The sequence below is a fragment of the Balaenoptera ricei genome, chromosome 1, assembly GCF_028023285.1.
Source record: "Balaenoptera ricei isolate mBalRic1 chromosome 1, mBalRic1.hap2, whole genome shotgun sequence".
NCBI lineage: Eukaryota > Metazoa > Chordata > Mammalia > Artiodactyla > Balaenopteridae > Balaenoptera > Balaenoptera ricei.
Window position 1 is genome coordinate 154935684 of NC_082639.1, and position 25929 is coordinate 154961612.

Genomic DNA, 25929 nt, shown 5'->3' on the forward strand with positions numbered 1-25929 from the left:
TTCTTGTTTGTAGGAAAAAAGGTTTTCACCTCCTAGGCCTTCCCCAGGTTCCAAAGTGCAGACTCAAGCCATTAATGATTAGGACAAGAGTCACAGGACTCCTATTTCCTCCTGAAGGGATATAAGTAACAATCTGATGCATATCTTTGAGTTGTTCTGCAGGAACTAAGCCCCTCACTCTGGTGGAGGATGATGACTACACGCTGACCACAAGTTCCTGGACCCCAGACTGTTGGAACCAGAAGGCTGATGATTGAGATCTCAGAAACATCACCCTGTTACCTCACAATCAACCAATCAGAAGAAGCTGATCCTATGACCCTCTCCCCAACACTGTCTTTAAAAACCCTTGTCTAAAAGCCAATGAAGAACACGTTTGATCCCTGGTTGGGGAACTAAGATCCTGCATGCTGGCCAAAAAAAAAAAAAAAGCCAGTGAAGAGTTTGAGTCTTTTGAGCACGGACTGCCTGTTCTCCTTGCATGGGTGACCTGCAGTAAACGCTGTACATTCCTTCACCACAACCTGGTGTCAGTAGATTGGCTTTGCTGTGAGACAGGTGAGCAGACCTGAGTTTGGTTCAGTAACGTAACCTAAATATCTGGCAGTAGGAAAATAATTGTTCTGTATCTATATGTACCTAGAAGGAAATTCTCCAAAATATTGGCATGAATATGGATGATCTTTATTTTCAGCTTTGTGTTTCTCTTCATTTTTCCAATTTTCATAATGTGTGTGTATGTGTAGCTTTTATAATCACAGAAACATTTTTAAAAAGTTGTTAGGGGCCTTGCTAGTTCCATTATTTTGTGCCTTCAATTTATAATCTTTTATGAGAGGTTTATTTCAGAAATTATTTGCTTCCTGCAGTGCTTCCTTCTTTTGAATATAATCTTGTCTATATACTGATACTATTTTTTTTTCCTTTTTGTTAAGAAACTCAAGAGCCAAATTAGAAACTTAAGCACAGCTTCTATGTTGAGTTTAATTTTGGTGTTTTTATATTCTTTTCTTAAGACCTAGTTTTTTATTTGGGTGTTTCCAAATAGAGTGTATTTTTTGTAAGCCTTTGAAACTCCTTGGTGAGTGAACGTAAAGGCATGGATGATGGTAGAACCCTGATATTTTTGTCAAGAAAAGTACTTGAACAAAAATAATCGTCGAGCAGGGTTAAGGAGCCATGACTACTTAAGCTCTTCCCACCCACCCCTTTCAAGGGAGTAAACGGAGTAATGGTCACATGGATAGCATTACAGTGTTCTCAACCTGCACTAAATTGTCACTGTCATCAGCAGGGAGTCTTCTTTTCCCCTTTAAAATCTCCAGTCACCCCTCCTGGGGGGCAGATACAACACTGAACTCCAATGTCGAGTGCATCAAGTTGTTTCAATCCTCCAGATTCTGCCTGAGCCCAGCCTCTTGAATTTAGGTAATAACGACTCCTGAAATTTTTATGTCCAGGCTGTTGATTCTTACTCTGATCTTCTTTTTTTTTTTTTTTTATGTTTTAACATTTTTTATTAGATTTGTTTCTAATTACATACTTAGTACAGACAACTTGGAAAATATTTTTAAGAAAGGAAAATTTGTATAATTCCATCACCCAATATACATTTAACTCCAGTTGCCTTCCAGTTTTTTTTATATACATAAATATTTTGTTTATAAAAGTATAGCACACTGTTTTGTAGCGTGATTTTTCTATTACAGATATTTTCCCATAGCAATGAGTGTTTTTATACAGCAATACATATATTAACATCCATTAATGAATGTACCAAAACATAGTAATCTCAATCCAAATCTATACACACACATGCCTCATCTCCCTGTGTTTCTCCCCATGCCCCTCCACACAGTCCAAATCTGCAGCACTCCCCCATCACGTAAATACCTGTATCGACAAGCATACACTTCCACTTACCTTGGAAATTGTGGTCCCTGAAAATTATTTCTGAGGTAATCAGGTTTAAGGGTAAAGATTTATCTTTCTTAGAAATATTAGGACAATTGGGTGAGGGATAAACTACCCCATTCTACTATATTTCTTAGTCTCCTTTGCATCCTAGACCTTGGTTGCCACCCTCTCTCCCCCACTCAGGTTATTTCCATACACTAAGCATTGGTCTATCTTTTAGGAAAAAGTGGGTGCCAGAGGTGTAGGTGGGGGATGAGATTAACACCTGTACATTCTTTTTTTTCTTTTTTAATCTGTGACTCTGTTAGCAGGACCCAGAGACCTGCTCTAGCACTTTTTGACTTTTTAAAAAAAATTATTTATTTATTAATTATTTATTTATTTTTGGCTGTGTTGGGTCTTCGTTTCTGTGCGAGGGCTTTCTCTAGTTGTGGCGAGCGGGGGCCACTCTTCGTCGCGGTGCGCGGGCCTTTCCCTATCACGGCCTCTCTTGTTGCAGAGCACAGGTTCCAGACGCGCAGGCTCAGTAGTTGTGGCTCACGGGCCTAGTTGCTCCGCGGCATGTGGGATCTTCCCAGACCAGGGCTTGAACCCGTGTCCCCTGCATTGGCAGGCAGATTCTCAACCACTGTGCCACCAGGAAGCCCCACCTGTACATTCTTGTCTTTATGCAGAGCAGCATTTTGCATATTCCAAATCCTGTTAGTTGATCTGTGTAGTTGAGAAATCTGTTTCTTTTTTCCTCTTTGTAATGTAGAATTCTTGAAATAGGTTTGGACTGCACAGCCACCCCTCAACCGACAAACAGTTTAAGGTCCAACAAGTGACTTCATGCATTGGTTTGAGTTTTCCCACAAAAGCATTGTCTTACAAGGTATTTTCCTCTGGCTAGTCAGCTTATAATGAGCCTGAAATACTACACATTTGTATAAAAAAATAGTATGAAACAATGCTGGGAATGAGTAAACCAGGAAAGGAATACATTTGAATAAGACTTAAACTATATATATATATAAAGTATATATAAAGTTTATATATATTTATATATTCTTTATATATAAAGTATATATGAAGTTTATATATATATAAACTATATATAAATATATATATAAATGTAAACTATAATTTATAAAATATAAACTATAAACTATAAATATATATATATTATATATATATATAAAGTTGATCTTTTTAAGAGAAGATTTACTTGGAGAAAAATGAATAGGTAACTGGAGACATTTAATGGAGCTTCCAAAGAGAGGTCTGAGCATTTAGAGGTTATTGGCAAGGTTCTTTTACTCCTTTTGATGTGTTTTTCACTTTGAATATTTAAAGAAACCCAGTGTTTTATTATGTTTAGCTTCACTTCAAAATAGGACTTGGACTTTTCTTCATACAGACGAATCACCGTCCTTACACTTGTACCAGCCCAGTGTGGTTGGCATTTGTACTATAATTGTTGTTGCTAGTATTTGTATCACCAATGAAGCCGAAAAAGAGAAATAGAGAGGAAGTAGGGTTTCTAAGGTAACTTAGGAAAATGTAGTAGGTAAGAGGAAACGTATAAATGAATCTGGTGAGGACTGAAAAAGTCTTCAAAGGAGGTGAGGTTAAATGGATCCTTAGAGGAAAAAAGGTGGGGCTGTTGGTGGGGTTGACAGGTTGGTCCCTGTTTACTCCTCCTGAGGGGGAGTAAAGAAGGGGCAGAGAAGCAGTATTAGATGCTGGGTCCAACTGTCATGTGTGTAACTACCATAGTTATGGGGTTCACAGAACCAGGGAATTCAAAAATGGAATGACTTTTCCTTTTCTAAAATTGAACCTAAGACAACCTTTTTGACTCATGGCAAATAAACTTTTTCCAGATGTTGTCAAATGTTCTCTGCCCAATCCAGTGATTTTTTTTTTCAGGCAAATTGGAGTATTAATCTCTCTGTCTCAGTTTGTTTCACAAATACCATCTAGGTATTTTCTTCCCATTCTTTCTCCTGCCCCACTGTCCCCTGCATCAGTGCAAGGGGTTTTGCTTTCATGATGGACCTTGAATGTGAGAGAGATTGGGTCTGGGATGTGTGTGTATGGTGTGAGGTACACATGTGGGGGTGGCCTAGAGGGAATACTGCCTCTGGTCTTATATGCATGGGTGATATGGGGGCGACTGTTAATTGTCAACATCAGTGTCTTTTATAGAAATAGAACCCCTGATTTTCAGCTGGACACACGTTCACCTTGAATAAAGTCCACAACTGCAATGAGCTGTAGCAGAAGTATATGACATTCAAGTTGTATTCTTCTTTCTCCATTTTCTCTAGCTAGAATTCTGACATGATAATGAGCCACCTTGGACATACAGGTGAGGATAACACCCAGGGATGGTGTTTTGTGATAGAAGGTTCCTAGACGATTCATGGGGCAGAACTCCCATTGCAGCTCTAAACTGCTTACCCCAGGCTGTTTCATGATAGAAAAATTAATTTCTATTTGTTTAAGTCATTGTAAATTTAGGTTTTTGTGATAGTAGCTCAAAATATATCCAAACTAGCATGTGGAGGAAGGAGGGGAGACTAACTGATGTAACATATACATAGAAAGTTGAGCAGTAGGTGCCAGAAACAGTGTTGAGTGGTGGATGGATGTGGACCGTAAGGAAATTCCCAGAGGCAGCCATACTGTCTTTGATGATGCTAAAGAAATAGCTGAGGCTTTAAAGAACGTATTAAAAGTATGGGATTTCCATGTAACACAATACCTAGAAATGCACTGGGGATAAAAACAATTGCTGATTACTGCAATTCAATAAACCACTTAATGCGGTCCCTGGAAATAATTATTAAAAAGCCATCCCAATACTCTTTGGCTGACCTTAGGATCAATCTGCGGTTTAGCGTCCCATGTTTGTGGAATTCAGATTTTACGGAGGAAGGATTAAGGAACATATTTGCTGACTGTCTAAAAGAACATAGCTTATGTAAATCAACTATGCTTCAATTTAAAAAAGAATAGAGCCTAGAGCAGAGAAATTCTTCAGTTAGGGAGAGAAAGCAAAGTGTTTGTACTTTGCCAATTCACAGACATGCTTCAAAGCAAAAAGGCTGAACTTTTGGCTATACAAACAACAGACAGGAAGGTTAGTAGTCCAGCTAGATTTCTACCTCCCAGAGTCCATAGAAATTATGAGGTGACATTTGGTAGGTGGAGAAGATGTGTGGAAACAGGTTATCAGAATTTCATCACACCCTTGGATTTCTATAGTAACTCTGTTCCTTCTGAGGACATTTAGGCTGTAATGTTGTAAGGCTGTAAAACCCCCTTTGCCTAGAGTGGATATATTACTTATTCAACTGAGATCATTAAAGCCACCTACACCATGACTGATGTGAGGGTTTTGGCCAATGCCCTAGGATGGTTTGGGGATGTGCCCAGCACCCTCTCACTCAGTATGCATCCAGAAGCTCTCCCTTCCTTTCAGCCCAGAGAGAGGCTGTGTCTGGGGAGGCGTGGGGGAGTCTGTGTTGTCCAGGAAGCACAGGGATGCATATCAATCACCCTGTTTGGCGGGTAGAACAGACACACTGCCCTTTTATCCGATCGCTGATCACTATGCAGGCCTTTCCCGTCCTGGAAGTAGAACTCTTTACAACATAGATGGTGTTCTGAGTTACAGTAATAACCAATGTTTGTGAAGTACTTAAGAAATTACAAAGTCTTCTAGGTTATTTGCTTTTACATTGCTAGGAAACACATGTAGATGGCTAATTTTGATCCCGGTGTTTGCATCTTCCATGCACATCCTTCTAACTGACTAATCGACAAATACGTGTGGAACTTCTCTACTGGCCCCATAATGAAATGGGCCTAGGAATTCCCCAAGCTGGAAACTCTCTGGCTTTTCACTGGTGATAACTTCGAATGCTGTCACCATCCAAAGCATAGGGGACTTCTCTTGATCACTCAGAGTTCTCTTTATGAATATTTCTCTGTACACACTCTCTTCCTACCCTGTTGGTGGATTAAAATGGACTTTTGATGTAGCAAGTTCAGATTTTGGAGAACACCCCAATATAGGCAGGTCTGTTATAATATGGTGTGTTTGTTTTTGTTGTTCATTTCATTTTGCCTTGGCTCAACCCACTTATCAGACAACTGTATGTTGTTAAAACATTTCACCTCTCAGTTCTACCTTTGTATCAACTAACGTTACCAAGCTACAGCTCTTTGTCATGGAAGAAGCAAAATCTTGTTTATCTATGATGACCAGGTCTCTCCCTGAAACTCAGGACAGGCTGTCCCTCCAGCAGCCTCTCGATGACCCTTTGGACTCCCATTTGTTGATCACAAACAACCAGGCGAGTTCAGGGAAGCACTCTGAACTGCTGCTCTTCCTCCGCTACTTCCAGGAATCTTGTAGTAGATCCACCCTGAACAAGCCCTCATTTTTATGGTCTCACTTGTTCCTAACACTGTGTCTTTTACTCAGCATGCATGCTTCTCGGTGAGTTTCCATACCCAAGGCTCTTATTCGTACATCTGCCTGTCCACGCCTATGGGCAAGCTGTTAATCAGCTTTTCTTTAATATCACTGTGAGCATTTCAACTTCCAGTTTCTATTGTGTTACTTCTCAGGATGGAAACTGATGAAATGCATGTTCACTGCAGAGCCCCCAACACCATCCCCGGCACTTCTGCCACTCCCGCCTTCCACACTGGCCCCTGCCCCACTCACCAGCTATTGAGGAGACAACCACAATGCTCCCATTGCTCTGCTTCAGCATGGGCATGGCGGCCCCGCTCAGGACCACATAACTCAGGAAGTTGACCTCCATGTTTTTGCGCACTTGGTCAATGTCATCAATAAATACAGTCATAGGATTGTTGGTGTTGGTGATGTGGTTGAGAATGAGCATGTCTAGTCCCCCTGTAAGAGACGGCTGTGTTGAGGGAAGCCATCTGAGGTTGATACCTTCTCCCCCTCCTCCCCGTCTCAAAAGCTCCCTGGTGATCCCTAGGGCAAAGTCCAGAAGAGGAGAGAGGAGAAGCTGTCTCACCCATGAGTTTTCCAGCTTTGGCAACAAATTCCTCTGCGAAGGTCATGTTCTCCATGGTGCCAGCAACGTAGTGCGCCGAGGATGCACCGAGCTCCAGGCAGTGGGATACCACCTGCAGAGGCACAGCGGCCATGGTGTCAATCTTGGCTGCAGACTTTTGGGGGGGCAGTCTCTGACATAATGGGGGTTTAAATGAGAGGTTGCTCACAGCCCTGTTTTGGTAGGGGTGTGTGTGTGTGTGTTGTTAAATGCAACTGACACACTATTAGTCCCCTGTTTGAAGTACTGTCTGGAACAAGATAGGGTATAAATGGATAAATCACTGTGCTGGAGTTTAAGTCTGTGCTCATGAGTTTCTGTAAACAGATGTCTCTGAACACATTATTGGTAGGGATGCTAGTTCCTGTGTGGGTAGCCCTAGGTTTGTGAATATTTATTTGTGTATCCTTGGGTTTGTGAGTCTGAGTATATAAGAGAGCGTGTGTCTGCATGGGTACCAGAGTATGAATTCATGAGTAGGTACTGGAATGTTGGTATCTGAGCACATATATGTATGTCTGTGACTCCATGTGTCAATGTGTGTGAATAGGCATGTCTATCTCATAGATAGAGACAGAGTCCAAGAACTTTGTGTCTAGATATGTATGCATGAGAATGAATACTTAAATGCCTATTTTTATATCCCTGTGGATGTTTGGGTGTTTGAAACCTCCGTGTGTGTGTGTGTATATGCATCTATGTCTGAGTGTGCCAGTTCTGTGTGTTGGCATGTATATGTGAGCATACATAGGAATACATCTGGGCACGTGAGGGTACCTATGGCTGTGGGCACAGGACCCTCACCTTCTTTAGAGCTTCTTCTGACCTCGCTGTCACTACCACATGGGCTCCCATTCTCGCCAGATGATAGGCCATCTCTCTTCCAATCCCCTTGCTGGCCCCTGTGACAATCACTCTTTTTCCTCGAAGCATCTCTGGGAAACCCCAAAAGAAAATGAGGACCGTAGTTGGAAGCAACATTCCTCCTCCCACTTTAGAGGTGGACAGCCTTATCGCAGTGTCTAAAGGTTATGAGCCCAGATCAACTCATCTCAAATTGCATAAATCAATGAAGGAACAGATCAACTCTTCCGTAAACATTCTCTGAAATGGGAGTTTGCTTTGGTTGCTCAAAACCAAGCCTTCCTGCTGTCCTTTTTTGAAAAGCCCTATGGAAAGAGATTCAGCTAGAACACTGGAGTTCCAGACATTTCTGGATTCATCCAGTTGCTCAATTGAAATAAAATTCAAAGAGTCATCAAAACACATGTGCTCAGAGAAATTCCAGATATTTTCTCTCACTTCTATTTAGTCATCAACTCCAGAATTCTTTCTTGTTTCCCACTTATCCATCTCTCCACAGAGCCCAATTATCTGGCTAAGTTGTGAATTTTGGAATTACCCTCATTTTTTTGGTAAGAGATCTGAAACTGCTTTTGATCAAAGATGCCAAATAAAACATGGACTATTTGGTAATCTTTTAACGCCATGATTACCCCTCCCTACACCCCTATTACCCAGCCTGTGGCTGGAAGACGTAGAAACACAGTCTCACCTCAGGGTCCCCTCTTGTCCAGCAACTTTGGGGATCAAGAACTCCTTTTTATCCTCAGAAACACTCTAGCCATCCCTGGGTTTTTAAATCTATTCCTCCAAAATTAGACACATTGGTACTTACCTGGTCTGAATTCCTCCTTCGCAGAATAGTAGTAGTAGGCCAAGAAGATCCCCAGAATGGGGAGGAGATATTTTTTCATAAAAGCCATCAGACAGGGACCTGTCCCGAGGAGCCCTGTAGGACACACAGAGAGAACCTACAGAGCTTTCTACAACTTCCTAGGCAGGCAGCGGCCTCTGGATTGTGACATCAGGGATGGGGGAGGCTGGTTTAGTCTCAGGCAGTCCTAGCCAATTTCCCTGTCAGAGCAGCGATTGGCTTTGGGTGGGATCCCATTTGTCCCTGGCAGCCGGTGTGGTGGATTTCATAATGGACAATGTTTACTCCATTTCATTGAGCAAGAAGAGACTTCCAGATGGCCAAGCTCATGATTGTACAGGACTGGATTCCTGAGCATCCCTACCCTGAGCTCGTCTTCCTCTTAATGCCATTTACTCCAGGAATCAACGGACTTTCAAAAGTGATATATCAAAGGCAGAGAGAAAGTGTGCACGGGGCTTCTGGGGAAGTGTGAGTAATAGCAAAGAGAGCCAAAGTCAAGCAAGTCTCATTCTCAGCCCCACCTCCTAGTCAGAAGCAATTAAAAACAACAGCACAAAACAGAAAAATAAGCTTAGTTTAAAAAAAAAAAAGTGCACATTTTGGAGGAAAAAAAAAAGCAAAGAAGCCTTATAAATCCCACACTTAAGTTCAATGAACAATATTACAACATCAAAGGGGAATGCAAGCCAGCCAGAACCCAGATGGCGGGAAACCCCTGACCGGTCAAGACTCTCAGGCAAGTGCAATGGAATGAACACTTATTACTTTAACAGCAAATAAAGAAGAAATAATGAGTGCCAAGAAAAAAAGGCATTAAGCTGTTAAAGTAGGTCTTATAAATGCGACAGAGGACCAAGAATGTGAAGAGGATGGTAGGAAGAGGGGATCTGATGTAGAAGAAAAAAGAATGAGCATCGTTGAAGCAAAGCTAGCCTGAAAAGCCCACATCCAGCCAAAAATTGATCCAGTAACAGTAAAAGGACCAGGGGGGAGAAACCCCTACTAATTTAGAATTTATCACAGAAATATAGAAATAACCACCTTGGTATGTCTGTAGCAAGAATTCATTAAGGATCAATCTTCAAAGAAAGAATTTAAGATATAGTATTGTTAAGTTTTTCAACTTAAAAACAACTAACCAAACCATACACATTATCCTATCACAGAGCAAATCCAGAATTCTGCAAGTTACCAGTGTAGCCAAGAAACTCATTTAAATATAGCAATAAGAATAGGTACCTGTGCTTTGGAGGAGGAATGTGGGTTGAGGGCGGTGGTTGGAGAATTCACACAAGATTAAGAGAAATTGAATTATGACCCTAAGTACAGGATCTGGAAACACTCACTGAATTTTCACTTCAGAGCAAGGGAAAATAAGTTAAGACCCAGAGGAGATGAAATAATTTGTCAACAAAGGCCCACAGCTGTGAAGTTCACTTCCAGAAAACAATGCAGATTTGAGAACAGTTGAGGGCTAGATAGAGCTCAAGGTTCATGGAGGACAAAATAGAAAACATGCTTTTTAAAAATCAAGTGGAAAATTACATTACATAGTGTCAGAACTACAAGATCTATATGCATAGTTTTATAAAGGACTTTATGCCACCAAGATATGTTATACACTAGACTCCATTTTCACCTCTACAGGAAAAGGAATTTAAGTTTTATTTTCTTAATACTATACTATTAATAGCAAAAATATAGGAAACAATGAAAAATGACTTTCAAATCTGATGATGCTAAAATGATAGAAAGATGAACAGATTAGGGAAGTTTATTGCCTGACACACACAAAAAAAGAATTTTAAAGTGCACTACAGAAAATATAAATTTAAAGAAAGCAAAAATAACAATGAGCAGGAGGAACTGTAGGTGACAGAACATAAAACAAACACAACTATTGCTCATTGTTGGCTGAATTAAAAAATGAAGTCCAATGTTGTGCTGCCCCCAAAGACACATTTAAATGCAGACACATAAAAAAACCTGCAAACAGATTAATAGTTAGATGGCCAAAGAGCCATCATGTTGGAAAATAGGGGTATAGAGAGAGCATCCAAGAAAATAATTTTCATGGACTTTGATGAAATAATTTAAAAAAAATATATACTCTAACTAGCAGTCTGTTTTTTTTTTTTTAATTAATTTATTATTTTTAAGAAATTTTTGGCTGTGTTGGGTCTTTGTTTCTGTGTGAGGGCTTTCTCTAGTTGCGGCAAGCGGGGGGCCACTCTTCATCGCGATGCGCGGGCCTCTCACTATCGCGGCCTCTCTTCTTGCGGAGCACAGGCTCCAGATGCGCAGGCTCAGTAGTTGTGGCTCACGGGCCTAGTCGCTCCGCGGCATGGGGGATCTTCCCAGACCAGGGCTCGAACCCGTGTCCCCTGCATTGGCAGGCAGATTCTCAACCACTGCACCACCAGGGAAGCCCGAAATAATTTTTTTTATATCTTTTTTTTTTTGGCTGCGTGGCATGAGGGATCTTAGTTCCCCGACTAGGGATCGAACCCGAATCGGTGCACCCTGTGGTGGAAGTGCGGAGTCTTAAACACTGGACCGCCAGGGAAGTCCCTGATGACATAATTTTTAATCAATAAAATGCATCAATGAGAATGAGGACACTGTGTGATGGTTGATGACATTCAATCTTAGAGGTTCTCAGAAGTTTTGGTCTCAGGATCCCTTTAACAATCTTAAAAATCATCGAGGATCTCAAAGAATTTTTGCATATGTGGTTTTACCTATTGACATGTATGTATTAGAAATTGACTGAGAATTTCTTTTTTAACTCAAGAATACATAAGCATCCATGTATTAAGCTTTGTATTATTACACATCCTGTAGGCTGGGGAAACTCATGAGAGAAGGAGAAGGAAAAAGGACAAATAATGTTTTAGTATGATTATGAAAGCAGTTTTGACTTTTCAAACTCCCAAGAGGGTCTCAGGGACCCAGGGGACCACACCTGGACCACATTATGTAATACACATGGATCCACTGTATGTCTATAGTTACATGTCTGGTTCTCTCATTAGCTTGTCGACTCGGACACGGACTATGTCTTTTTCATCTTTATCTCTCTCCATCTCCCTCTAGCTTTGCTCCAAAATAGGCATTCAGTGAACCTTTGCTGTTTTAGTGTTTCCGAGGCACTGCAGCGATGAGAAAATTGCTGTCTTTCTGGAGCCTGATTTAATCCGGGGAAGTCACTGAGATTTAGCATTCTGGCCAGAGCTGATCAACCCCCGCCCCCTAATCCTCTTCTGGTGGTGCTCAACAAATTGAAAAAAAAAAAAACAAAGAAAAAAAGACAAAGGAAATATGAACACTTCACCTAGCATTTGTTTGGACAAATTTTCACCAATCAAGTAAAGTTTCTTTCACTGCCATAGCAACGAACTGAGCTGTTCATTCCTTCACGCGGCTCCTTCTTTGTAAGGCATTGACCACCTACATTTCCGAGCAGGGTTTCAGTGAAATGCCCTCAACATGACCTGGTCATTTTCAAAAACCCACGTAGCATGGGTCACTCTCAGCTGGACGTGCATGGCTGAGCCCAGCCAGGAATTCTCTCCGATTTGATCAGCCCCACCTAAATAAACAGGGTCAAGAAAAGCGAGACGGTGAGAAGATGTGCGGGGGTTGTTGAATGGGAAAGGGCCTCGGAGGGCCGGGCCAGATCTGGGAGGACTCACAGGAAGTGGCAGACTCGTGGGGGGGAGCAGCCACAGGGGAATTCCTGTGCATTTGGCATAAAATGTAGATCATGCAAGGAGCACCTGTCATTTCTGAGGCAGCAGCATCTGGAGTGCCTTCTGGGACTGTTTGGTAGCTTTGTTAGGAAAGCGGTCTCTTCCTTGTGAAAACTAATCCTGCCAGTGGAACAGCGGGCAGACCTTGGAGTAAAAGGTGGGTGAACCCTCTCTGTTCCGAGATTCTGCCTTCTCTGGGAAAATAGCACCAACAGGTTGAGACAGGAAAGGATCTTAGCATAATGTTAGAACGCATAAAATTCTCCCCTTTCCTCAATCCTCCCACCCTGTTCCCCACCCCAATCCAGTTCCTCTGGTCCGATTTTTTTAAAGAACTCCTCAGTCTGTGCCATGGCTGCCAAAATCTGTTTCTAGCCATGGAAACAGCTGTAAAATGAAATTCATGAAATTCATTCTATGGCAAGACAAGAAAAATTTAAACAAAAAATCTTCTCTGCCCTTCGGCCTCCTTTCTCCTCCCACTGTGCATTGTATATCTGTATTATGCATGGCCCAAACCTTCCACATTGACAGAAATACCTGCTCAACCATAAGAGCGATGTTCTCCTAGCATCAATAAGACAATTCCTTCAATATAACAGTCCTTCGGGGCTTCCCTGGTGGCGCAGTGGTTGAGCATCTGCCTGCCAATGCAGGGGACACGGGTTCGAGCCCTGGTCTGGGAGGATCCCACATGCCGCGGAGCAACTAGGCCCGTGAGCCACAACTACTGAGCCTGCACGTCTGGAGCCTGTGCTCCGCAACAAGAGAGGCCGCGATGATGAGAGGCCCGCGCACTGCGATGAAGAGTGGCCCCCACTTGCCGCAACTAGAGAAAGCCCTCGCACAGAAACGAAGACCCAACATAGCCATAAATAAATAAATAAATAAACCCAAAGTTAAAAAAAAAAAAAAAGATAACAGTCCTTCATGGTGCTTAGATGTGGATTATGTAAATTGTCAGGAATCCGTCATTATACGTCGATAATACAGCCCTCTGTCTCAAAAAACTTATATAACTGTGGCTTGACTTCTAACGGGCAGAACAATTCTCAGAACTTTCTGAGATGCTCTTCCTGGGTTGTAATCCTCAAATTTGACTCAAATAAAATTTTCCTTTTCTTTCTTAGATCAACGGATTCATTTTTTGTCGACACAACTACCATTTTATGTCATTTTGTCTAATAACATGGATTCCCTGCCTCCCCTACCCCATCCCCTTCTTCTCCCTCCCCTGTATACCTAACAAGAGGGGAAGTTCTATTTGTCAACCCTTCTGTAGGACCCTACTCCTAATGCACAGATTTACTCATTTTTTCCAACTAATGGAAACTCAGATGCAGGAAAATGCACTAGAGACGGGATAACCTGCCCTGTGTCTGCCGTCCTGTCCCTACCAGTCACGTGTAGTCCTTGGCAGCGGGACTGGTGAGGCAGACTACCTGGAATCTGTTTGCCTGGGAGAGCCGAGAGCCTCCTGGGAAAGAGCAAGTACCCTAATGAGGCCCAGAGTTTGGTGCGACCCCTGCCCCCTCAGTGTGGGTAGGGCAGAGACAATTCTAAATATGTACTTGCGTGCAGTTTTTCAAGATTTTCCTCTGGTCTATGGCACATGAACTTGCCCTGGAGCTCCGAGTAGCCATGCACAGTAACTGTAAAGTTACTCCCCAGAAAGTCTGGTGAAACAGGAGCAGCACCAGGGCTCCATGGGAGAGGCCCACACAGCGGGGGGGAGAGGACTGACTCTGGCAAAGCCACCGCACGGCTTCGGCCACCCAGTGCTTTTTCTTGGTTGTTCAGCCCAGCTTTCAGGAAGCACATCAGGTTGGCATAGCAGCCTCCGCCAGGTGGGATTCTTAGGGTGCCAGTGACTACAGCATTAGAGGGAGGCCACTTCCCTTTGGGGCGAAGTAGGGTTGCCACATTCAGCAAATAGAAAGACAGGACACCCAGTTAAATTTGAATTGCAGATAAACAACAAATGCTTTTTGAGGATTTATATAATCTCAACTATTGCATGGGATTATACGAATACTAAAACATTATTCATTGTTTATCTGCAATTCAGATTTAACTGGGTGCCCTGAGTTTTATCTGGCAACCCTGGAATTGGCACAGAACTTTGGGAACGCTGGGAAATTGTACCTGAGGTGTGGACAAAGCATCCTTGACCATGGCTACTGATAGCAGAGGCAAGAACACCTTGTGTACCTTCCCTGCAATGGAATCCAGCTGCCTGGCCACAGACAGCTCCCAAAGGGCTATAAGTAGCAAAGGAGGAAAAGAGTACGTGCCACATGTTGGCTGAGTGACTTCATTTATTTAGGTTGTACTACCGATCAGATCCTATGACCTATGAAAAAACAAGTGCCTTCCAAGTCCTAGAAGGCGCTAGACATGGCAATAAACGAAATGTGTAAAGTATTGTCAGTGCTGTGATGGAAGTCTACAGTGGGGAGTAAAGAAGGAAATAGCCCTTTCAAAGTGGGGGATGGGCAAGTAGGGCAGGCTTCAGAGGAGAGGTCAGCCCTGGTCCATATTGGGGCAAGAGCAGGAATACTCCAGGCAAACGAAGAAGGGTAGGAGGGAGCATTGCTAGGGTTCCAGAAGTGTGTGGGAGAGAGAGGAGGGTTGCTTTGTAGAACATTCCATGCAGAGGAAGCTGTGTGAGAAAATAGAAGGAGGTGTGGAAGAGAATGGAGTGTTTGGGAAACTGCAAACAATTCCACATGGCAGGATCACTGAATTTCAAGGGGTGGGGTTACGTGGGGTGAAATCAGCCAGGAGAAGTGAGCAGGAACCACATCCTTGAGGGCCGTACACATTTACTGCTGGAATCTGTTGTTCTGGCATTTACTGCCAGACGTGAAGCCTCTGCACCCTCATCCCTTCCCAGAACTCTGCCTGTTCACTGGCCTTTTGCATCCCTCACAGCCTTATGCTGAAAATTCTGGATCCCCTGCCCACCTCGGGCTCATCAATCCAGCCCCCCTCCCTCCATCAACACTTCACTCCCCCAGTGCCACGCTGGGCCTGGCCTCGTCCTCTGGCAGCTTGCAGCTCTGGAGCTTTGCTGAGCCATGTTCCTGGGCTCCCCAACCCATACGCAGGTAGATTTTCCTACCACGTCTTCCGCTTTTTGGTTCTGTCTACTTATCTGATGTCTCAGGAGCCCTATCTGCTCTTGCCTCTCTCCCCTGCTCCCAAGCACCTTCTTCCCTTGGATTCTGTCTGTATATAGTCTCTGCGCTTTCTTCCTACTCCTCAGACTCCTCCCTCTTGCTGTTCTTTAGATTCTGTCCTCCCTCTTTCCTCCTTTCTATCTTCTCTGGGCGATTTCCCTCATTCTCATGGTTCCAGTTGCTATCTTTAAGTTGATGAGTATTAAAAAATCTCTATCTCCTGTGCCGCATTGTATCCTAAATTTCAGGCGGCATAACCAGCTGTTTACTCCACCTCTCCCTCTTAATGCCTCCTAAACACCTCAAACTCAACATGCTGAAACTGCCCTGATTATTTTTTTTAACAGCTTTTGTGAAGCACCGTTTTTATACCAGAAAAGTATCTCGTGGTAAGTGTACAGTTCAATGGTTTTTAATAAATTTGTGGAGTTGGGAAACCATCACCACCATCCAATTTTACATTTCCGTCACCCCTCAAAGATTCATCTTACCCATTTACAGTTACTCCCTGTCCCCATCCCCAGGCTTGGGCAACCAATAATCTAGTTTCTGTCTCTCATTTTAGTGGCATCACATAATATGTGATCTTCTGAGCCTGATTTCTTTGACTTATCACGTTATTGAGGTTCATCCATATTGTAGCAAGTATCAGTAATTTGTTCCTTTTTATTGCCAAATCATAGTCTGTTGTATGGATATACTACATTTTGTTTATCAATTCACTAATTCACAAACATTTAGAATTTCCCACTTTTTGTCTATTACAAATAGTGCTTCTATGGACATTGGTGTGAAAGTCTTTGTGTGGCATTGCAGGGTTGTGAGGTAAATTTATATTTAACTTTTAAAGAAACTGCTAAACTGTTCTCCAATGACTTTGTGATTTATTTCAATCAAGGGCTTTACCATCCATCCAGTTAAAGCTCCAGAACCTTGGAAGTCCTTCTTTACTCCTTCTCCATCTCCGCACCTTCCATTACTTACTAAGCCCAGGCAATTCTACCTCCTAGATATCTCTAGAGCCATGCCCCAATCCTCACCCTCGCTATGACTATCCTCACTCAGGCCACTGCTGTTTTCTGCTTTAGTAGCCTCATCACTCTTCTCTCTGCCTATCCCACCTTCTCCAATCCATTTATTTATTTATTTATTTATTTTTTAAAAATTACATTATACTAGGTGTGCTTTATTTATTTCATTGATTTATTTTTTAAAAAAAGATTGGACTTCCCTGGTGGCGCAGTGGTTGAGAATCTGCCTGCCAATGCAGGGGACACGGGTTCGAGCCCTGGTCTGGGAAGATCCCACATGCCGCGGAGCAACTAAGCCCGTGAGCCACAACTACTGAGCCAGCGCATCTGGAGCCTGTGCTCCGCAACAAGAGAGGCCGCGATAGTGAGAGGCCCGCGCACCGTGATGAAGAGTGGACCCCACTTGCCACAATTAGAGAAAGCCCTCGCACAGAAACGAAGACCTAACACAGCCATAAATAAATAAATAAATAAATAAACGTAAAAACAAAACAAAACAAAAAAAAAGTATCATTTTCATCAGCAACTACAAACCAAATACTATAAAGATTGTCTTAAATTAAAAAAAAAAAAAAAAGATTGTGAAACATTTGATATGCACAAAACAATAGATGAAGCCATGAATAATTTAGGAGGCATGAGAATGAAGCAAAAGCCTTACTGGTCTACCAACCATCTTAAGACCTGACTGTTGTCAACAGTTTGGAAGTGCCCTGTGGGCTTCAGTGCACCCAATTCTTCTTCAATGACTCCTTATTGTTCTTAGAAGAAAGTCCAAACACATTATTTAGCTTTAACAAGCTCTTTATAAGCTTTGAAATACTTTCCCAGGAACCTCTCACCACTCTACCCCCATTCCTTCTTATCCTTCAGGTTCTATCCATTGAAGTCACCCTCCCTGCCCTCCCTTGGACATGTAAGGTATCCCCAAACACTGGGTATTTCTCTGATCATAGCTCCCATCGCTTTGTACTCACAGTTGCCCATTTGTCTGTTTTTCCCATTACACACAGGTCTGAGAGGACAGAGGCTTGATCTGTCTCACCAGTGTATCTCCCGTGCTTAGCACGGTGCTTGCACACGATGCAAGTGCTAGAAATCATTTTCTGAGTGCTTAATGGAAACAGACTCTTATACATACAAATAAATATGTCTGCTAGGTATTTGAAGGTCAGGAGAAATCTCTAGGCTAGAGATACTGATTTGGGAGAATGAAATCATATAAGTTAAAGTTAAAAGCAGACAGATGACACCCCCAAGGAGAAGGTGAAGGGCACAGTGGGATATCACAGAAGACGAGAACTGGTGGAGAGGAGCAAAGGAGAAACAGGCAGCAGGAGGACCTGAGGCAACAGGTAACCTGGGGGAGGAAGGGTGGGGGTGGGCGGAGGGTGGTCTCTACGAGAGGTGAGAGGTCACAGCTTCTGAGAGGTCAAGGAGGATGAGAAGTGACCGAAATACATTGGGTCTGGAAATAGGAATCGCTGGAGGCCTGTCAGAGTCGTGAAGGCACTAAAGCCAGGATGCTATGGGTTGAGGAGTGATGTACAGAAGGAAAGAACATGTTTAGTGTGAGTGTGGAGGAGGGGGACATTCGAGGAGCTTGGGAGGCACGCAGATCTGAAGGAGGGTTCTGATTTTTAGGATAGCGGTGAGTTAAGGTTTCATTCAAATGTTTTTGAGCATTTTCTCTGTGCCAGACACTGTGCTGGGCTGAGCAGATTTTCAGCATATGGGAATGATCCAACAGCGTCCATAGACGGAATCGCTGGAGAGGCAAGATTTACAGGGTCCGACGATCTGGCACGTGGCTCCAGAAAAGGAGACTCAAGGAAGGAAGGTGAGGGTGGCTATTGAACTCCTGTGGTCTGCTTCTAAATTCCGTGAGCTTTTTAGCCTAGCGTGTTTCCTTCCTTCGATTTTTGAGAGGCAGATGGCTAAGGCTTCCCCATCTGTCCATCTCTGTTGGAGGAGGGAGAGGAAGCAGGTGGGGAGTTGAACTCCTTAAGGTCTCCTTTTCCTTGGATTTGGCCACAGTATGTAACTAATATTCTCATATCTGCCTCATCCCGCGCCGTTCCTGATCTTTGTGCATTCACACCTGTAAGGCAGGAAAGTCTTTCCCAGGGTGGTTGAATTTTTCCTTTTCTGTCTGATGGGAGGTTCACGAAGTTTGAGGGCTTGGAAACCACCTGGGAAAATGGCTTTATAAGAACGGAGGGAGAATTTCTAGGTTTAGGATGCTACGAGTTTTAACAGGTTTCTGCCAGAAGAGGGAGCCCCAGGGCTGAGAGAGAAAGCACAGACTGCTGGGGTTTAAAATCATGGGGATGGGGTCTTTGTTTCTGGTATTGTTTTCAGCAGTCCACAGGGGTTTATGGGTTAAGATAAAAGAAGATGAAAGAGGGAAGGAGGGAGGAAGACAGACTCGCAATACACCGACATATACACAGAAAGTTACACACACACAAATCACATAAACCCCCCCTCCCTCACTCCTCCCTACACACACTCACAATTTCTGCTTTAGTCCAGTGATTCCTAAAACTTGCTGTGCAATTGAATCATCTGGGGGAACTAAGGGCAGATCCCCAAGCCCCACCAAGGCCTGTTGAATCGGAACCATCAAGGGTGGGACCCAGCAATCTGTATTTTTGCAAAGCTCCCCAGGTGATTCTGAAGTAACCTTTAGGTAGACAGACTGGGGAACTCTTCTGGGTAATTAGGTAAATACTTTAAATATAGCTTGTTTGAGACTGAATTTAATGGCTCCAGCCATCAACATGTTGAGTGGTAGGTAGAATGTAATCCATGAATGCTGTTATAACTGAGCCATTTCCTCTCTTTCTTTTCTTTCTTTCTTCTTCCCTCCCTCCCTCCCTCTCTTTCTTTCTTTCTTTCTTTCTTTCTTCTCTTTCTTTCTTTCTTTCTTTCTTTCTTTCTTTCTTTCTTTCTTTTTGTATTTATTAATATAACGCATGAAAGGCTTTACAAAGGCACATGATATCAAAAGGCTTATGATGATAACAGCAATCCTTGCTTCTCCCTTCCCCATGCCCTAGTCCCATTCAGAGGCAACCACGTTTTAAAATCTTATTTCTTTCCTCTGGGAATTAACTGCATATTTAAAAACATTTACTGCTATTTCTTGATTTTGCAGTTTTAGAGATTATTTATTGATTTTCCACTAAGGAATATTAGGACTTTTCCTTTTTTTTTTTAACAGCACACACAGATACTCATTCCCTTCCTTCTAGATTCCTAACACTATTAAATTACAATTTTCATTAAATAGTCAGTGTTCATATTATTATGACTGTTTTTTTGCAGCTCAGCAATATAATGTACTATGATTACATTTCTTTTCTTCTATTCCCCAGCCCCCACCCGGGAGTCAATAATCACCTCATTTTTGTTTGTTTGCTTACTCAGTTGTCATGTTCTCCAAATCCTCCGGTAAGAGCAATACAACTCAAATAAATTGGTCAAATTAATTGGATAAGCTATCTATTTTTTCCCTTGGAGACATCCATCTTGGAGCGCCGGTCTTCCTGTTCCAATCTGGACTAGGAGCTTGATAGGCTGGTAGATGGGACCTCCCTTTGCCATCCACCTGGCAACCCCGACTTTTTCTTGGTTTAGTTCTTCATGATGGTAGGGAACTTTTTTTGAGACCTTGGATGCAGCAGTGCTATTTTACATTGAACATCTTTACATGGGCTTTAGTCCGTCAGACCCTGGCCACATACAGCCCCGTGTGTCAGCCCTGCCTGCTTGTCCTTACTTTACCCTCTCCCTGATTAATTGTTTGGCTGGGTAAGGATTTCAAGATTGGAGATTATCTTCTCCTGGAATTGGAAGACATTGTTGTATTGCCTTTCGGTTTCTAGCTTCCAGTATTGATACTGAGAAGTTCAATTTCTGTCTGGACTCCTGATCCTTGGTTTGTGAACTGTTTTTCTTCTCTCTAGAACTTTTGGGATCCTTTTTTCCCTGGTGTTCTAATGTTCCTAATTATGTGCTTTGGGGAGAGGTTTTTTTTTTTTTTTGTTCATTGTGTTGGGCACCCACTGGATCCTTTCAATATGGAAATTCAAATATTCAGTATGGAAAATTTTGGAGAAATTATCTTTTTGGTTAATGTATTCCCCTCCATTTTCTCTGTGCTCTCTTTTTTGGAATTCTTATTAGAAGATGTCAGAGATCCTGGATGGATCCTGTAAGTTTCTTATCGTTTTTGTCCTATTTTTCATCTCTTAACCTATCTGTCCTACTTTCTGGGAGATTTTGTCAATTTTATCTTCCAGTACTTCTTTTTAATTTTTAAATTTCTAGTTGTATTTTTATTTTAATAAGCTCCTTTCTGTTCTCCACTATTTTGAAAAACACTGACTTCCTGATCTTCATTGACATCTTTGTCTTCCTTTATCTCTGGGGGGGTATTGACGTTGCCAGGGCTGTTGTTAATGATTTCTTCTGCTCCCTGGACTACCTATGTTGGGGTCTCCATCGGCAATGTCAGGGGCTTTCATTTTATGCTTGGTGATCTTTGGAGTCAATTCCTTGGCTGTTGGAAGCTTTGTGTGTGAGGGCAGGGCTTGTCAACTACGGGAATACACTGCAGGATAACCCAGAAGGAAGTTGGCAGTATCATTGGGGGACCCCCAAATATCAGTGTCTGTAATCATTTTTTCTTTAGTTGTATACTCTCTACAAGGAGGAATGCTTCATTCTTCTGCCTGGGGTGGTCTGGAATAAGGAGAATGCAGAGGGCTGTGCGTGTTCTGGAATCTGAGTCAGGATAGGGGCTGGGGAATCTCATCTTTCAGGATGGCGTTTTCCTCTAATTCTCTGTTTCTAGCTCCCTGCCTAAGGCCACCCTTTGCTGTGCCTGATGTCCCCTGAGCCTGGCATCTCTTTGGCCGATTTCTCCAGAAAATAAACTTTCCTTCTTCTTGGAGGGAAAGAAAGGGGATTTGGAGCGTCTCTTCCTATTTTTGCTCCCACCTCTCCCTCTGAGTTGAGGTTTCTGGCGGCCTGATCCCTGGGACTCTCCTGGGCTTTGTGGCTTCTTTTTGGCCTCCGTGGGCTGTTGGGCTTCAGCAGACTCCAGTTTGCTAAGTCACTTATCCCGCGTCCATCCACTTTCCATCTTCTGAAAGAGTATTGACATTTCTCATCTGTTGTTGCCTCCATTCTGGTTCTCTGTACTTGTGATTCATAGCATGCACATTCTTCTACTGTACTGTGATCAGTGCATTTTGTAAGGGAGCAGAAATGAATGTTTGTTCAACTGGCATGCATAATAACCCTAGAGAGCGCTTTTGAGCAGCCTGTCAGGTTTGAAAGGAGAAGAAGCCTATAGTAGTGCCATCTTCTATTCCTCCCAAGATACCCAAAAGTCAAGAGTGTGGGAGTGAGGCTTTTTATTAAATCATTTAAATGGAAGAAAAGGAGGGGAAATCTTTCATTTGTTCATTCATCCATTTCCCCCAAATGTTTATTGAGCACTAATAAATGTCCGAAACTGTGCTTGGTGCCAGGAATATATTGTAAAAGCTGATCAATATCTGATGTTTTCCTTCAAGGAGATTCTAGTTAACTATAAGGAGGGTAGGCAAGTAAATCAAAGCTCACAATAGTGTAATAATAATGTGCATAGGGTGCTAACGGAGTACAGAGTAGGGCAGCCAAGTCATCCCAGGGCAGTGGGAAAGCCTTCAGGGAGGAGGTGACCCTGGGGCTAAGTTTTGAAGAATAAGTACAAGTTATGGAGATGAAGAAATTGGGGGAAGGCCATATCAAGCAGAGGGAGCTATATGTGTTTAGGTAAGGAGTCTAGAAATAGCTTGATACGTCAGAGTGACCTCAACTAGTTTGAAGTGGCTGGAGCAGGGGTCCATGTTGGGGAATGGCCTGAGTAAGAATGTAACAGCCACTGAACTATAAATATTCACGTTAGTCCACAGCATGATGCTGGGCCTACTAATGAAAGATGTAGAAATAATAACATCTTATTCTCTCTGTGAATTTGAGCAAATTAAAAAAAATATTACTTGTAAAAGGAGGATACTATGCGATTATATAAAGAGATAAGATAAGTAAAATGCTGGATCAATGGTAGGAATGTAAAATATTCTGGCTCTTTCATGACAAATCTGTCTTGAATCCTTCTACTCTCTCCAGTTTCCTAACAGTTACAAAACGGATCTAGAAAAGCTTAACTATTAGGAAAATCTTTTCCCACTTTCCATTTCTGCCAAGTAAGGATTAGTTGAGCATCTTTAACTGAATATTTTATTTTATTTAATCAGGAGTTGCCATGTTTATGTGTTCTTGGGTATCTGGGGCACTTTTGTATAAAGTTTCTTGCAAGGCCCCTGGGTGGGACCGAGATAATTGAGTTCCAGTCTCCCTTCCTCCACTGACATATATGTGACCTTGGGCAAGACCCTGCCCCTGTCTTGGCTTCAATTCCCTCACCTGGCAAACAAGAGTAATTAGATTACCTTTAAGATTTGTTCCAGCTCAGAAATTGGATGCATGGAGCTTTTTAGCTGTACTGAAATTAGTATCAAGAAAGAGCTAGGATTTTTGGATTTTATTTTCATATCATACATAAGAGGGAAAGGCAATTCCTTTCAAATTTTGGCAAGCAAGCAGAAGTGAGATTCTTCCATCTCTCCTTACCTCTCCCGCCTTCCTTTCAGCTTCCGCCTGTGATGCACTCACAGAAAACCCAAAGGAAAATACTGGCACTAAAGGAAAAATAAACACTTCAAGTGTGTCCCTTTGAATTGGTAAGCTCTGTTGGAAAAGTTGGGAGAGCAGGACTCTTCAAAGCCAAGTGTTGTGAAAACACACCATCATGGTCTATAGGCATTTTCCAAAGTGTGAGTTTAACTATTTTAATTCCCCCAAGTGACTGGATCAGTAAACTGCAACCTTCTGGATGGTACTAGCTATCGATGGCAAGGGAGGGTTTGGGTAAATGGGGGTGTGGAGAGTGGGGAATGCTATTTCTTGCTCCTGTTAGGTTTCCTCTAATGGACCTGAAACCAGGGGCTTTGAAATCTGATTAGACCCTTCTAAGGCTCAGAATGTCAGTATCCCGAGCAGCAGGCTGGATTGGGATTAAGGAATAGATGAACAGCACAGGAAGAATTTTGAATGACAACTTTAGGTCTCCCTTGGTCCTTTGAATAAGACTCCTTGAGATAAAACGTGCCTTCTTCAAAGCTCTAGATCTCAATATTAAAAATATGAAACTAGCTGATGATTGGATGCAAAAGACAGATATCTGCACTTTAAGCAATTCCCAAGATACAGCATAGTGTTTGTGCTCTGTCATTACTTTAAAGCCGCTTTATAAAAATGCTTAAGACCTGCAATCTTTGTATGATTTCAAAAGAACATGCAGACCCTTTTAAAACTAATTTTGCAATTTTTTGTTTCAACTTAACTTTCTGTCCCAAAATGATCAGAATGTGCTCAGTGCCGGTAACAGACATCTGGTTCCATCTGTGTTTTATCACATCTTCCCTCCTACAGAATGCAAAGCTCCAAAAAAAAAAAAAAAAAAAAAAGAATGCGAAGCTCATCGGGACATTTCTTTTTGTTTCTTGTTTTGACCAGCATTTGACATTGAAATCTCTTTCAGCCCAGCCCTCCAGTTTATTCCAAATAGATGCATTATTTCAATAGCGGTTTTTTGAGGACCTACTATGGACTAGGCCCTGACACAAATGGTGATGCTATTACATATTATTGTGATTTAAAAAAGTCTTACCTTGGGGTTTCAACCAGATTTGCCTTCTTTTTATTGATCTCGTTTTTCCTTTTGCTTCTTTTCTCCCTCTCCCTCCTCCTCTGCCTTCCCTTCTGTTTCATCTCTCTCTTCCTCTGTGGTTTCCCACTCTTTGGGGAGGGGCAGGGTTTCCTGCTCAGAAGTTGGTTGGTTTCTGGGAGGAGTCAGAAGATCTGATTCGGGACTGGAACCAGCTGGTCTGCCACCTGATACAAGAAGGTGAAACCCGGGCCAGGGAAGAAAGCCCTCATGCTAGGACTGAGCTTGCAGTCAGGAGGCACCGGGACATGAGCCCAGTCCTGGGCATCAGGCATCAGGGCTCCCCAAAGAATAGAGGGCCCCTGCAGCGGCCCACGGTGGGAATGCTTGGAAGTGGTCCTGGTTGCCCTGGAGACTTGTCCATTACTATTGCTAGCTCTGAACATGCCAGAGGCACACCAGGCAGAACCCCTGTCCCACCCTTAGCAAGCGCTCACTCTCAGATTCCTGGCTTTGCCTCAAAGGAAATAATTAAAACAAGGACTGGGTTTGGGCAGATTTTCCTTTCCCACCAAGAGAGACCAGCAATCTAATGTACTCTGTGAGGCTGCGTGTCTACATGTTTCTTAGTTATAAACTCCTTAGGAATCATCGAGATGACTTATAGACCATTACGGTGATCACATCAGTGGGGGGTGTGGAGTGGACGGCAGTGGGGAGACAGATCCACATGGGGTAGGGTCTCCACAAGTAGGGACAGTAATTCCAGCCTGATTCACACCAACTAATGATGGAGGGTCACATCCCAATTCAGAGGTTTCCATTCTTTTGGACTAAGGCACGGATAACAATGGGTCATCAAAAAGTTTACTTTCTTCATCCATTTATTTATTCTATATTCAACAAATATTTAATGAACACCTGCTCCTTGCCAGGCAGTGGGTTAATACTACTGTTGGGTTTACTCCAGAATGCTCTTTGAAAGTTTCCTGAAGTCTGTTTTCATTTTTAACTTATAATTTTGAATTTTTGTCCACTGTATCTTTAAAAGAAAGGCTTCTGGAATTGCCTTTTGTACTGTATTTTCTGTTTTTTTTCTTGCCCCCCTAAAAACACTTTTTTTTCCATTTTACACAGCTGACTTATTTAAAATTTTCCTTTCTTACCCTGCTGCTTTTAAATATTTTTCTCCAGCTGAAGGATTAACAATTCACTGAACTAGGTGGTAAAGATCTAGTCCAGAAGAATAAGTACCAAATAAAATCCTAAATTATGTAAAAATTTTTTACCTGGCTTCCTGAGATTTAGGAAAATCCTTAATTTTAACTCTCTTTTTTTTAAAAATAAATTTATTTATTTTATTTTTGGCTGCGTTGGGTCTTTGTTGCTGTGCGCGGGCTTTCTCTAGTTGCGGCGAGCGGGGGCTACACTTTGTTGCGGTGCGCGGGCTTCTCACT

General features: G+C 42.5%; 1 protein-coding gene across 2 annotated transcripts in view; it reads right to left on the reverse strand.

The window, feature by feature from the left end:
- HSD11B1 (hydroxysteroid 11-beta dehydrogenase 1) overlaps positions 1 to 24560 on the reverse strand; it is a 48214-nt gene extending 23654 nt beyond the window's left edge. The window contains exons 1-5 of one of the 2 annotated variants that reach the window (XM_059904419.1): positions 24476 to 24560; positions 8680 to 8793; positions 7806 to 7936; positions 6963 to 7074; positions 6641 to 6832 (exon numbers count right to left, since the gene is read on the reverse strand). In XM_059904419.1, the coding sequence (XP_059760402.1) occupies positions 6641 to 6832; positions 6963 to 7074; positions 7806 to 7936; positions 8680 to 8767 (523 nt within the window). In that variant the 5' untranslated portion in view covers positions 8768 to 8793; positions 24476 to 24560. Of the gene's footprint in view, positions 1 to 6640; positions 6833 to 6962; positions 7075 to 7805; positions 7937 to 8679; positions 8816 to 24475 lie in introns of both variants that reach the window. The other variant, XM_059904429.1, reaches the window with a different exon arrangement.
- Between the last annotated feature and the right edge of the window lie 1369 nt (positions 24561 to 25929).